Here is a 14,228-nt window from a genome sequence, read left to right as displayed (position 1 = left end):
AGAAAAATGCATCATTAAACAGACAGTTTAAATTTGGCTGAGTGGATCTGTATACTGGGAAAATGCATATATCTGGTTCACTGTCTGCCAAAGATCACTCTCATGACTAAACTTTGTATATTTGCCCAGGACCCCATTTCTTAAAGCACTTGTATCATTACATCTAGAAGTGTTACAGTGTAGGAGGAAGGAATGCTATGAGGACAGTTAAGAGATCTTACTAGAGCTTGTGTCAGTTGTTGGCAACCTATAGCTCATTTTTATATTGTACTGTCCTCTATAGATACATTGTTTTAGGTCTAATCACTAGTTTTACATTCTACTCTGTGGTATTCTAGTTAGTTTTACTGTCCTTCATTGACATGGTTTTACAATGTATGTGCTATTAATTCATTTGTGTTTTTCTAATTAGGCGTTCTCGTAACGATATGGCTGCAATATTGCCAATGTGATGTTAAATATTAACTCACTCACTCACTATGAGAGCTTGTGAAACAGGGCCCAGGTCAGACGTAAGAAAATATTAATGTATAACAAGTAACCAACCGTACCAGATCGTTTGATGTTTGTTTATTATTTTTCATGAATATATATATAAATATATTGTGAGGATTTCATTGTGAATGTGCCTTCATCACATGCCACTACAATCACATCCTATTGTCACAGTACAAATTGAAATACATCTTAGCACAGGCATTTCAGGGAATGAGTTAAAGGGAGATAATTTGTTTATAGTATCGGGATCGGCAGCTGATCACCAGAGCAACTTGTCAGTGCTAAAGTCCAGCGGTCTGTCACTGTCAATGGCGTCTCTCTACTCTGGTAATCATGTTGTACTTTTGTTGTAAAGTTGAGTCTATGCAACAGTAACTCTTGTAATGAAATAGTTGCTATACTGGTGATTTTATTGTTTCCAGTTATGAATGATTTCTCAGTTAATATATTAGTGACAAATCATTTTGTCTTTTTAAATAAATTTCCAAGTGCCATGTGAATGAATGAAGTAATGAGACTGTAATTATTCTATGTGTTAAGGGAGTGTCAGTGAGATGTGTGTTGTAGGTTTTGATTGTTTGTCAGTGTGAGGAATCCCACCAAGCTTCCCTGCTTATCAGCCCCCTGTTTTCCTCACTAGATCCTTCAACCCAGCACAAGATTCAACCATACCCCCCAAGCAGACAAACAGCCATGAAATAAGCACACAGAAACTTCTGGCTTTTGTCCGTGTGTCTCCCATTTGCCAGAGACTCTTATTTAATTTTCTGTTTTGAATTGTAACATATAATCTTTCTTCGCCTTTGAAAATAGAACATAATCAAAATGAAGGTCAGTATCTGGTACCATTGTATCTATTGTTAATGTAACAACTTAAAACATCAGACTGATTTTAGCTCCAACCTTGGTTCCCCTCTGTGCTACCAGAATCTATCTTGTATTTGGTTGTGTACAAAATCAGGATTCCTACGTCTGAAATGAGCGTAGAACAGGAATAGCTGGCTATCCAAACACACACAAACATCTTTTACTCGTCAACATTGTTAGTCTGGCTACCTTACTTTAAAAGTTTTGCTTTATGTTTAATGTCATTTGCCTTTTGATATATTTGGAGGAAATACTCTTTAAGACAATGTTAAACTTACACTGTTTTTAAAAGTCCATGCTTGATTATAGAGAAGTATTTATTTTCCCATTCTTTGCTGATGTTTCTGACCCATATAATGTAGAAAATATGTGTGTCTGTCTTTCAGATGCTGACCTTCACAAGAGCAGTCATCCACTAGAAAAACAGAAGTAGGTATCAATTTCCAAGAACCAACCATTTTAGATAAATTGTTTCAGAATTTTATGAACTCATCTGAATCACTGGACCAGATGACATCTTTCAGAGACCACTGTTTGATGGAATCTTACTGAATGAAGTCTTTAACAACAAGGAACAAATCTCTTATATGTATTAACACATGATTTATGTGCCTTTTGACATGCAGCAAACTGTCAGAAATCAATTTGTGTCCTGATGAAGTTTCTCGTTAGATGGGTTTCATGAAGTTAGTACATATCTGAGACTAACTTTCTGTCATATATGTCACATGCAGCTGATACATAGCAACATGACCGAAATGTGGACCAAATTGGCTTCATGTTCCACTCACTCACTCACTCACCCACCCACCCACTCACTCACTCACTCACTCACTCACTCACTCACTCACTCACTCACTCACTCACTCACTCACTCACTCACTCTTCTTGAGCCAACCAGGAATACCCAAGGTATTGATAAAGAATAACACTACGTACATCATTGTTGTGATATTTGTGCATATATGTGTTCCGCCTAACTCTGATATTACCCTTAAATACTGTATACAGCAGGGCTACATTCACTTTTGTTTCAATGCTGTAATTTGACCATGTGTTTGCAGTACATCTCAAGACAGCATTGGAGCCACCATGTCTGCCGAGTCTGTGGCCATCTCTTTACTGAAGAAGTTCTCAGAGAAGCAGCTTCCTAAGGCTTCAGACCTGGAGTGGCTGGTCTCAGAGCAGGATGCCCCTCAGGCAGTAAGTGTGTTGTCCTGGGACTAACCTTCTGGCTCTAGTGGAACATTATTAACCGAGCATTAAGTGACACAATATTAGACCCTGGCTGGAGATCACCAGCAAATAAAGGCAGGATCCCAATCCACAAATCGTTCATGTTGTTACAACCTATCATAACTCGGTAGTATGGCACTGGCTAACAAATGACGTAGTGCAACAAATGATTTGTGGACAGGGTCCCTGGTCACTTTACTAGTGACCATGGAGACTTCATTATATCAATAACAAGCACTGTACCGATTCAAGGTTTTTATTAATAGCAGTTACGAGGAAGCTCAGCCAAGACTTAAAATGCAGTAAGCAATGGTTGCATTTTTCATCTTTATGATCCTGCAGCTGCTGCCACTGCCCAATTCCTACCCAGTGTCGCCTGACGACGGAGAGAATGCTGACCTGATGAAGAACAGGAAGGCGAGTTTCATAAAACAAGAATCAGAGAGAGTGGGAGGAGAGGTTTTGGAAGGTGTTGGGGTATGGGGGGTGTTGTTTGCTGTTGTTGCTGGAGTATGTAATCCCCCTTTTGTCAAGAAAGTTTATCAAATGACCATTGAAGCTCTTATGTAAATGAGGTGTGCACCCTTCCTTTCCTAAGTGTCTGCACATGAGAAGTGACTGCAGGGATGTGGTGGTTGACTTGGTTCATGCAGGTTATTGTATTACAGTAGCATTGATTGATGATCATGAATTTTTATGAATTTTTATGAATTTTAGCAATCATAAGACAGATAAAAATGACAGTGAATATTGTTGTTCTGCAATTTATTTTCAGACACGAATACGAGGAAATCTGGAATGGGCTCCTCCTCGGCCACAAATCATCTTCAACATACATCCCCCACCCAAGTAGGTCTTCGTAATACATTGTTATCAAGTTGAGATTACCTGATTTGGAATGTGTTAGTCTGTCATATGACAGATATCAAGTTGTCCTGGAAGCTTTTTCAATTTTCAGGGGTGAAGGGGTAGCCTTTTGGTTAAAGTATTTGCTCATCAAACCAAAGAACCGGGTTTTCTTCCTGAAATTGGTACAATATCTAGTGATATTGCAGGCATATTGTGGAAAGCAGCGAGATGCCAAACTCATTAACATTGAATTTTCATGTGGTTTCTTTGCCTGTGGAGAAATCAGTTTCTGAGGACACTGCCTATATAGAGAAGTGCTTTGCTTGTTTCAGACGTAGTGTTATCTTAGCCAAACAAAACTACCGATGTGCTGGGTGTGGAATGAAGGTTGAGCCAGGTTTGTATGCTTGCAAGTACACAGTTTCCTTATAACACACAGGCCTTTAGCATGTGATGTCTGTTGTCAGCCATTCCACTGCTTGTAGGGATTGACTTAAGTTTCTTGTTGTCCACAGCTATATTCCAGCTATCTCCCAATGGTCTGTTAATATTTAGTCTGGATCAAGCAATCCTGTGATTGCTGTGATGATCATGGATCCATAATGTGATTGAGACATTATGAGATGCGGTGAATCAACTTGACAAACTCTCCAGCTTCCCATACTTGTAAGAGGCTATGAGAGGGATCAGGTGGTTACAGGGTTTTACACAGACATTGAAAAATGGTGTCATGATGACTAACAGTATTCATTTTGGGGAGTCGTTTTCTATATTTGGGAGTCTTAAAAAGTTTAGTGTAATAATTTGTGTATATCTAGGGTTTTGCCAAGATCTTGTTGTTTAGTGCTGTTTTGCCACCTAGATGTTTGTTTATAAGTAGTATGTTTTTCACAGTCATAACAAACTGTAGTATACTGAACAAATGACTGATTCAGATTTATACACTGTACGGTTATTAACTGCAGTTATTAACATGAACTGAAAGAAATATCTAAATTGATGAAGACCTCATGGAAACTGTCATTGTTTGCTTATCAAATCGATTTTATTGAACTGAATTGAACCAAGTCACTCATGAAACTTGTGTCAAGCTTTGACTCCAGTGATAATATTTTAAGACTCTTACAAAACTGTTGTGTCATGTGAAAACCGGTGTTGTGTTGTCCACTGTTGTGGACATCAGATATGTGTCAATGGAGATATGTGATGTGTTACTTCTTTATTGATTGCAGCGTATGTGAAACGATTCCGGTACTGTGAATACCTGGGCAAGTATTTCTGTCAATGCTGCCACTCCAACTCGGTGGACTATGTACCAGGCAGAGTGCTCCGAAAGTGGGACTTTACTAAATACTATGTGTCGAACTTTGCCCACGACTTACTGGCGAAAATCTTCAAGGATCCTTTGTTTAATGTCGTCGACATCAATCCATTGTTATTCCGTCGGGTTCGCAACTTGGAGACAATTCGTGACTGTCGGAAACAGCTCTTCCATTTGAAGTCTTTCCTCAAGGTCTGCAAGCAAGGAAGCAGGTGAGTTTCAGATTACCGGACCAGTTGTTGGTGCCTGCTTGTAATTACAGTACCTTAGCATTTCCTCATACTGGCATGTAATACCAAATGTTGATTAGCAAACTATGTGGGAGGTGATGGAGCCTAGTGGTAAAAGTATTCGCTCACCACTGATGGCCTGGGTTTAATTCCACCCATGTGTGCCAACCCATTTCTCTGCTTTGCTATTGCTGGAATATTGCTGAAGGTTGCAGAAAACTCACTCACTCACTCATTAGAGATGCCAACCTCTATGATTTTATCGTAGTTGCTACAGATTTTAACTTCAAACTACAGCAATACGATTCCACTAGAAATGCATTAAAATTTATATATATAGACAAAAACATACATTTTCAACAATGAAATACTTTTTCGGACCTCACATACCTTCGATTCATCAAATTTAATGACATATTTGAACTAGAATGATTGCAAGTAACAAACGTAATTTTAGCGAAACTGATTTGACACACAGCGGAAATAATTTAACCATGTGATCGTAATGTCACGAATTTTTTGTCATAATCCATCATGATTTTGTTTATTAAGTTGACTACAAATTTTATGGTCAAACTACTAATTTTGAATGTTGAAACAATCTGGGGGTTGGCATCTCTCACTCACTCACTCACTCACTCACTCACTCACTCACTCACTCACTCACTCACTCACTCACTCTAGCCAACCAGGGATACAGTTGTTAATAACACTATATACGTCATTGTTGCGATATTTGTGCATATATGTGTTCCACTTAATTTTGAGCTAAATAAATGATTATGATCATACTTGATTCATTGTGATGTCATCTGTTCAAATGACAATCACAATCAAATGACATCACAAGTATCTCTATCACTGAAAACTGGTCAGCAGTACTTCTTATCTTGAATACTGACACTGAGTGATATTGATAGCAGCGGATGGTCTCGCCTAGATGAATACAAACGCTACCAAGCCATTTGTCATTTATTTCCTAATGCACTCAGTATGTTGCCAGATTATGTTCTCTCTTGAGCGGAGAGTTACACAACTATCAATATTTTACACTTTATGGAGTTTGCTCAGGTGACACTGTCTTCAATGTAGACCAATACAACTTTCAAACAGAACAAATGAAAATGATTTCAGTGATACATACCCATGTAAACTAATATGTGCTTTGTTGACTACTACTGATGTAGTTTATGTCAAAAGACATCAAGGAGATATTATATTTATGTCCACAGACTGCTAGATGATATAGAAAAATTACCTCGACACTGGCTGGACGAAACAACAGTGTTCTCCATGGAAGACCTAACAAGAGTAAGTTGAAACATAGTGTGACTGTCCATATTCCTGTTGATTCTCTTGCCAAGTGTCATACATACTGTAGATAATCTGTGCACATTAGTGAAGTCAGTAATAAGTATTCCAGATAAACAGAGGTATGTCAATCCTTGCGCTCTTTTCTTGTACTGGCCTGTACAGGACCATCAAAACACTCAACTTTCTATGACTTTTATCTTTGGATTAATGATTCTGATATTATTTTTGATAAAACTACGATTTGGCATTGTGCTGATCATGTTAGTGTTTATGACTTTGTAACAAAGTTGAACTTCATTTGAAAATATTCTGATTTTAGTTTGTTTGTGTTAACGAAGGCCAATACAACTCCTGTGCTCAGTTAATGTTCCATTTATAGAATGGATATGCTTTTCTTGACAAAAGCTTAGTGATCTGATAACAGATCTATTAACAATGTCATCTGTTACAGTATGTTTGCATGTTTAGATTGTTGCTGTGACTAGTGCTTTGTTGAGCCAGCATGTAGAATGTTTGACTGGATGTAGTCTAGTGTGATGGTTGTTCATGTATTTCTTGTTGCAGGTTAAGAGTGGTGATATGGTTAACCAACTGAAGAACTGTGTCCACAACGCCATGTCCCACATCCTAGACTGCCCGGTATGTTGGCTCTTCTTTCTGTGTTTGTCATTACAGTCTCACTTGGCTTCTTTAGCTGACATTCTAGAAGGTGGGTAGATGAAGAATGAGGACTGTTTTCATGGATATGCAACTTCTTTATTCTTTATAGGCATGCATAACTTGCTTGATAGTGACATTAGAATCTATATCAAAACGTCGCCTATAGAATATATAAGTTGTATATCCACAAAAGTAGTCCACATTCTTCTTTACCTCACTTAAGTTTATACTGGATGTAGGTCCAAACAAAGGATCCGATAGTTTAGGCCCAGACAAACAGCCATGTACCACATGTTGCCCTTTGACATGACCCAGTGCTTGTTATATGACAAGACCACCATTAGTGCACACTGTGGCAGGTCTTTGTTTGGGGACCTATCCAAGCAGTCTGTGGTGGTGTTTAGAGGAGACCAGACCTGGTTGCCAGACGTGATTACTTGGTTAATATGTATTCTTTTGCTTGTACATGGATCATTCCTCACAGTATTAGTGACTGGACTGTCAGTCCAAACTGGATTATTCACAGGCTGGCATCATAGAGCGTGAATATTGCTGTGTACCATTAAACGTAAACACACTCACACCAAAATCAAACAAACCCTGTACCGACCAGGTCTCCCAGACTGGCATCATAGAGTGTGAATATTGCTGTGTACCATTAAACGTAAACACACTCCCCCCATATCAGACAAACCTTGTATGGACCAGGTCAAAATCAAAGGATGCAGCCAGTAGTTGTTAAACAGACACATAGTGGGATGTGATATGGCAGTATTGTCAAATATCATAATTCTGATACTGACTGGATTGGTGCTGTTTCAGTTCTGTCAGGGTCTTGGCTTCATCTGTGAGTTGTGCAACAGCCATGACATCATCTTCCCCTTCCAGCTGGACAAGGTGTTCCAGTGTCCAGGTAAGTACTGACCTTCGTCTTACCTTCTTGAAAAATGCTTTCATCTGGCAATGACGCTTCAACCAGTTTCCGTGGCACTGGATGACAACTGGAGAGAGTAATACCTGCTGCCACGCTGTCTGCCCAACCCTTTGCCAAGAAGCTGTATCTCTATGTTTGACGTCATAATATGACACATGCAGTGTCCAGATTTCGAAAACCGTTGGATTAACTGTCTTTGAGTTCACTATGTAGACATTTATTTCACTGATTTTCAATGCTTTATTTAAACTGTTTTATACATTGAAGTGTATGCACACTCAACTTAAACATAATTTCTATAGGAGTTTTAAGCTTTTCAGGAAATGTTTCACTGATTTTAAGAATCCCGTTGAGAGGCAGACGTCTTTTTGTTTACATGTCATATAGTTGGTAGCAATCTTCCTATGTCCAATTATAGGCTTGCATCACACATCACATTTCTGTATATGAGCATAGATAAGCTGATGTCATAGATAAGCCAAGGTGCTAACATGACCTAAAATCAGTATCATTATGGTCTGTTATGTAAATAACCTTAACTGCCAGTCTTCCTTCATCTTCTTGATGTGATCAGTCTTCAGAAATAGAGTATCAACAAATTTGTATTGGACTGTGCAAGTAAATCCTGTTGTAACACTATCTTGCAATATAACATGGTCTTTACATATATTGACTAATGTTCATATTCTAGTTGATTGATTTTACTCAAAATGTCTTTCAGTAAGGTTCATATTCTAACTAAAAGTGCTTTATGGTTCAACTTCTTTGTTATACAAGGTCACAACGTTTCGAGACAGATTCTAGTCTCTTCTTCAGGTGAAGAATCAGGTGAAGAAGAGACTAGAATCTGTCTCGAAACGTTGTGACCTTGTAGAATAAAGAAGTTGAACCATAAAGCACTTTTAGTTTGATTCCTCCAACTTCTAAATGCCTTTGAAACAAGTTCATATTCTAGTTGATTGATTTTACTCAAAATGTCATTCAGTAAGGTTCATATTCTAGGTGACTGATTTTACTCAAAATGTCATTCAGTAAGGTTCATATTCTAGTTGATTGATTTTACTCAAAATGTCATTCAGTAAGGTTCATATTCTAGTTGACTGATTTTACTCAAAATGTCATTCAGTAAGCTTCATATTCTAGGTGACTGATTTTACTCAAAATGTCATTCAGTAAGCTTCATATTCTAGGTGACTGATTTTACTCAAAATGTCATTCAGTAAGCTTCATATTCTAGGTGACTGATTTTACTCAAAATGTCATTCAGTAAGCTTCATATTCTAGGTGACTGATTTTACTCAAAATGTCTTTCAGTAAGGTTCATATTCTAGTTGACTGACTTTACTCAAAATGTCATTCAGTAAGCTTCATATTCTAGTTGACTGACTTTACTCAAAATGTCATTCAGTAAGGTTTATATTCTAGTTGACTGACTTTACTCAAAATGTCATTCAGTAAGGTTTATATTCTAGGTGACTGACTTTACTCAAAATGTCTTTCAGTAAGGTTTATATTCATTGCTGCAAAACTGTGTCTCCTATTTAATATCCAATTATTCAAAGCAACCACAATCATATTGCATCCATTCACTCTGGACATGAAGAGGGCAGAAAATGGATGTTGCTGAGAGCGATGCATAACTAAACTCACCCACTAGTAATAGCTATAAATATTTTACAGTTAAAATGACAGATTGCTGGAACATATTCTTCTTGATTAAAAATTAGTTCAGATAACATTCCTTCATCTCACTGGCAGAATGTGTAATCCGTGATATGACATACGTTTACATTCCAAATGCATGTTAAAAGAACTTATTGAAAGTGTGATGTGCCTACAGGCCTCAATTTAGAGATCTGTAACTTGCATTAGTACAACCCAGTATTACAAGGTACAGTCTAGTTACTTGTCTAACTTGCACCAGCTGCATGTCAGTTTTTGAGTAGGTATACTTCTGAATAAAACAAATAAATATTACATCTTCATATTGCAATAAAAATCAATCCAGATGGAATTTGGCTGGAGCATCTTGGTTTTTATCTTAGGTTGTACCTTTTGCAAGTTGGTTGAGGCCTCTTTAATTGAAACTTGACCTCCATCTTGCCGTTAGTCTGTAGATTGCTGGGCCCAACACTCTATCTATGTTCTGATGGGATGCCCTTGGTTCCAGATTGTCATGCCTGCTATCACAAGACCTGCTTCATCCCAGGAAAATGTCCAAAGTGTTCCAGGATAGAACTGAGGTAAGATGAAGAACACCACTAGACTTCTCCTGCACATCTGACAAGTCAAGAGAACTGTTGAAGTGATGTTCATTTATCTGCTACATCATCGTTCATCCTTTACATTTGCATGTTTGATCCTCTGAAACTGTGAAGGATCTGAAACTGTACAAGTAATCAGACCAATGGTATCTCTTAACACTGATCACAGTATTCTGATATGACTGCAAACATGGCTACTATGGTGGCCGTATTGAAAATGACTTGGTAATTACTGAGTAATGTAGCAAGTCTGGATGTTATGTCCATTGAGACAGTTACCTTGAAAATTGCTTCAGCAGTTGAGATGAGAACTGTGACCTGACTCAGAAGAGAGGTCTCCGACTTTTTTCCCTGCCTCAAGCTTGGCTTGAAGGGAAATAACTAGGACTCTTTGAGTGTGGTCTGGACCTGACAGTCCAGTGATCAACATTATGATCAGTTGTGATTGATGGCATGTGTCAACCAAGTCAACAAGACTGTCCCAACGACATATTAGCTGCCTTTTGTGACAAGCATGGGCTGTTGAAGACCACTTCTAATGGAATGGAATGTAACATTTACCCCCATGTGACCCTCACACTGCTCTGTATGCACTACAGTCTATAGGGCAGATGTAAATTTGACATAGCTACACCTCAGTCATATATTGCTGTCTCACTCGGCAGAGATGTGACATTGTAAGGCTGGAGATATGCTTCTTGTTGTCATGTCATTTGACAAGAAGATGTTGTCTATACTTTACTACAAATCTGAAGATTATTAGTCAATAATGTTATTCTTATTTTTTGTTCCTCAGGAAACAGCGTCTTGCTGCACAGTCCGTCTCTCAAGACAACTACTTCTCTGACGACAGTGGTAACGACAGTACAGAGCCCTCTGGTGTGAAATCCTGATACCAAATCTGTGTTCATGATTGTCTGTGATATATTTATATGATATGCAAGAACCAAGTCACAAGAAAATATGCCTTGCTATGAAAACAGATGGACTGTCTTTTTACATTAATATTCATATTTCAGTTTGTGTACAGGAATGATTTCACAGGAGAAAATATCATCAGTTTATTGAACATTTTTCAGCCTACATTCCTTACAGATGTATGACAGGTGCTTGAAAACAGAAACTTCTAAACCTAACGTGTCTTGACTGCCAGAAGTACATGATTCCAATAGTAAATGATTCCTACTCCCAAGTATTTTTTTCTACTGTTAAGAACTACAAGGCAGTTTGAAACATGAGAAATTTATCGAACAATCCAGATGATATGATATATCACCAGTACTGCCGCATTTGTGTCTGGTTAAATATTAGATGAAACAAGGTTTTCAAGCTGTAAGACCAAAAGGATCGAGAGGTCAGGTTTGGGACTTGCTTGATGGTTATCTGGTGCCATGACACAGTGCGTTGTAGTCATTATCTCAATCACTGGATCATCTGGTCCATTCTTGATTATTTACAGACTACTACCATCTGGCCAGGAAAGAGCTGAGGGTAGACTTAAACCACAACCAGACTACACTAATTTACAGTGCATGGAAATTTGGGGAACTTTGTTGTTTTTTATTTATTTGTAAAGAATTGATGAGTCATTACCTCTGTATTTACAACAGTCCTCAATGACAGCATAGGAGAAGAAGTTATCTGTGAGCTGATTCACACTGCTGGTAGAGGTTTGTAAGAGCAGGGTCTGTATTAGAATATAAGGGTGAAATAATATCTGTATTATCAGGAAACACCATGTCAACTTATTGGGACAGACCAATTTCAGTTTTTGTTTTATGGCAGGAGGGAAAAACAAAAAAACTTGTCAAGGTAATATTACTTCTAAATGCTAAAAGTATTTTACTTTTAGCAATTCATGATGAGTATATGAGACAAAATACAATCTTAAAACATCTGGTAAGTTCTCATATTTTGGCCAATAAAAACATCAGGATTTTATTTTCTGAGCGGGGACAATTGGTTTTTATTTTTTTTTCATTTTTCTTAAAAATATATGACTTTCAGATACATAAAACAGGCTAGCAGCTGGCATGGCCTATGGGGAAAATGAACACCTGTCTTATCAGGAAACACCGTGCTAGCAATATTTGAGCAGCCTCGTCAAGCTGTGGATTTGATGCTTCCATGTGGTCACATTCCTGGTGTTAAAGCTTCTAGTCATGTCGTAGGGTTGCTGTTCAATAAACCTGTTTGTCATAATGATGTGCTTTCCACTCACTTTCCACTTTGCAGCCAAAATATTCCATATACCTGAACATTTGTCATTGCCATTATATCAGTAACAGCATGCATGCTAATGTATTTTCCTGTTTTACCCACAAACCACTGATCCAGTTGATGTGCACAAGTAGTATCTTTCTTGCTTTTATAAAACTTTGTCAAATGCTTACCTTCTACTTTTCCTGTTCTCATCGTCATAATAGTATTTCTGATGAACCTTTCATATGCAGCTATCTACAAACGTCTTTCGAAGTGTTAAATGCAGAATTGTGAGAATAGTGTCCATAACATCTTTGAGCAGCATTTTAGAAGCTGGGAAGTACAAAATTGACAAACTTGACGGATAACAACTTCTTTATTATGAGAAAACAATGTTTTGATACAGATTCATGTACAGTTGTCAAGCAGGGACAGTGATACAATGGTACAAGAATCTGTATTTTGAAAACAAGTTTGAGGATTTCATCGTCTTGTAATGTCATTTTAGTGATATTTATTCCAGGACAAACATGTCATTCAACAATCATTAAGGTTACTGAACCTGTGATATTGCCATGACATTTGTGTCAAGCTTGTCGCTGACTGATATTCCAGGGGTTCATGGAATGAAGAGAACTCTTGACATTGCCTTTCTGACACACCTCTTCTACTTCTTACATTCCTCTTTCATGATGAGCACCAAACTTTTGAATAACCCAGGTCAGTCTCTGTAGGAGTATAGTGATTAGTAGTAAATACTTCCTACCTAGAAGATGATCACAATATTTATCTCACATATGGTTTCTACATCTGTATCTTACTGCTTCACTAGTAACAGGCGGTACTTCACTGTGCTGCCCAGTCTCTCCCAGCTTTGCTTGTTTCCTATTTGCAACTATTTGATTTTCAAAGGGAGGGAGGATACATTTGATGGAGATCAGCATTTTTTGAAAAAAAAACCAGAACAAACTGTATCATTTTGGACATGTAAGAAAGAGGCTTAATTGTATATTTCATCTGAAATCCTGGGGACCTCGCCCTACTCCAAGAAGAAAGTGAATGCTTCCCCTATGATGCACCTGCTGTTTGTAGTCTCGATGGAAGAATACAAATGGAGAAAGACTCTGTAAACTTAATAGAGGAATTGCGTGGAGTTGTAACCACAGGTTTCCTTCACAATCACCAACTACCAAAGAACATTATCAGCAGCATTACCACAGGAATTGTGGTCTTCCTCCAATTTCACTTGTCATGCTTGTTCATCACTCTTCAATGAAAAGTTGATATATTGCAGGTGTCCTGTAATTTTTTTATATCCATTGAAAATCTGTGCAGTCTGATGAAATGAAGGGCACAGATGGAGTAAATGCAGGGATTAATATCAGAGACACTTGTTTACTAACAGACGGACATCCTGACAGAACTAATTTCTACAGTCATACAGTGCTGGTCATATTTTGAGTTACTGAATGTATGCTGAACAAGAAACGTTAAGGGTAAAAAACATTTGGCGGGTACATTTTTGCAGTGAAGTATGAGTGCACTATTTCATGAACATGTCCCGAAATATACTTCCTTTCAAAAGTTTGGACTCACTTGAAACACACACTATATGTTACATATAGATATATGGTTACTTCTAAGAATCATTTATCCACTGCAAACCTTATGTACATGAATTGCTCAAGGATCATGAATCAAACTGCTGAAACACATGCAAATGTTGTGCATGTGAACAGCGGCATTTTGGTGGAGAAGCTATACGAGTTCACCAGTTTTTACTGATTATCATTTATTGATCTCATGACAATAATCTTTCCATTTTGACTTTGTTTAACAATACATCAGTTCAT

General features: G+C 37.8%; 1 protein-coding gene across 2 annotated transcripts in view; it reads left to right on the top strand.

Annotated features, from left to right (window-relative positions):
- Positions 1 to 12,372, top strand: part of LOC137281939 (run domain Beclin-1-interacting and cysteine-rich domain-containing protein-like) — a 61,373-nt gene extending 49,001 nt beyond the window's left edge. Inside the window, exons 12-23 of one of the 2 annotated variants that reach the window (XM_067813668.1) lie at positions 739 to 825; positions 1,752 to 1,794; positions 2,430 to 2,568; positions 2,944 to 3,018; positions 3,377 to 3,450; positions 3,783 to 3,847; positions 4,683 to 4,983; positions 6,234 to 6,312; positions 6,880 to 6,954; positions 7,798 to 7,888; positions 10,080 to 10,152; positions 10,970 to 12,372. In XM_067813668.1, the coding sequence (XP_067669769.1) occupies positions 739 to 825; positions 1,752 to 1,794; positions 2,430 to 2,568; positions 2,944 to 3,018; positions 3,377 to 3,450; positions 3,783 to 3,847; positions 4,683 to 4,983; positions 6,234 to 6,312; positions 6,880 to 6,954; positions 7,798 to 7,888; positions 10,080 to 10,152; positions 10,970 to 11,066 (1,199 nt within the window). In that variant the 3' untranslated portion in view covers positions 11,067 to 12,372. The remainder of the gene's footprint in view (positions 1 to 738; positions 826 to 1,751; positions 1,795 to 2,429; positions 2,569 to 2,943; positions 3,019 to 3,376; positions 3,451 to 3,782; positions 3,848 to 4,682; positions 4,984 to 6,233; positions 6,313 to 6,879; positions 6,955 to 7,797; positions 7,889 to 10,079; positions 10,153 to 10,969) is intronic. The other variant, XM_067813667.1, reaches the window with a different exon arrangement.
- The last annotated feature ends 1,856 nt before the right edge of the window (positions 12,373 to 14,228 follow it).

The sequence above is a fragment of the Haliotis asinina genome, chromosome 4 (genome assembly GCF_037392515.1).
Source record: "Haliotis asinina isolate JCU_RB_2024 chromosome 4, JCU_Hal_asi_v2, whole genome shotgun sequence".
NCBI lineage: Eukaryota > Metazoa > Mollusca > Gastropoda > Lepetellida > Haliotidae > Haliotis > Haliotis asinina.
The sequence above is the reverse complement of the archived record's forward strand: the minus strand, read 5'-3'. Positions and strand labels throughout refer to the sequence as shown.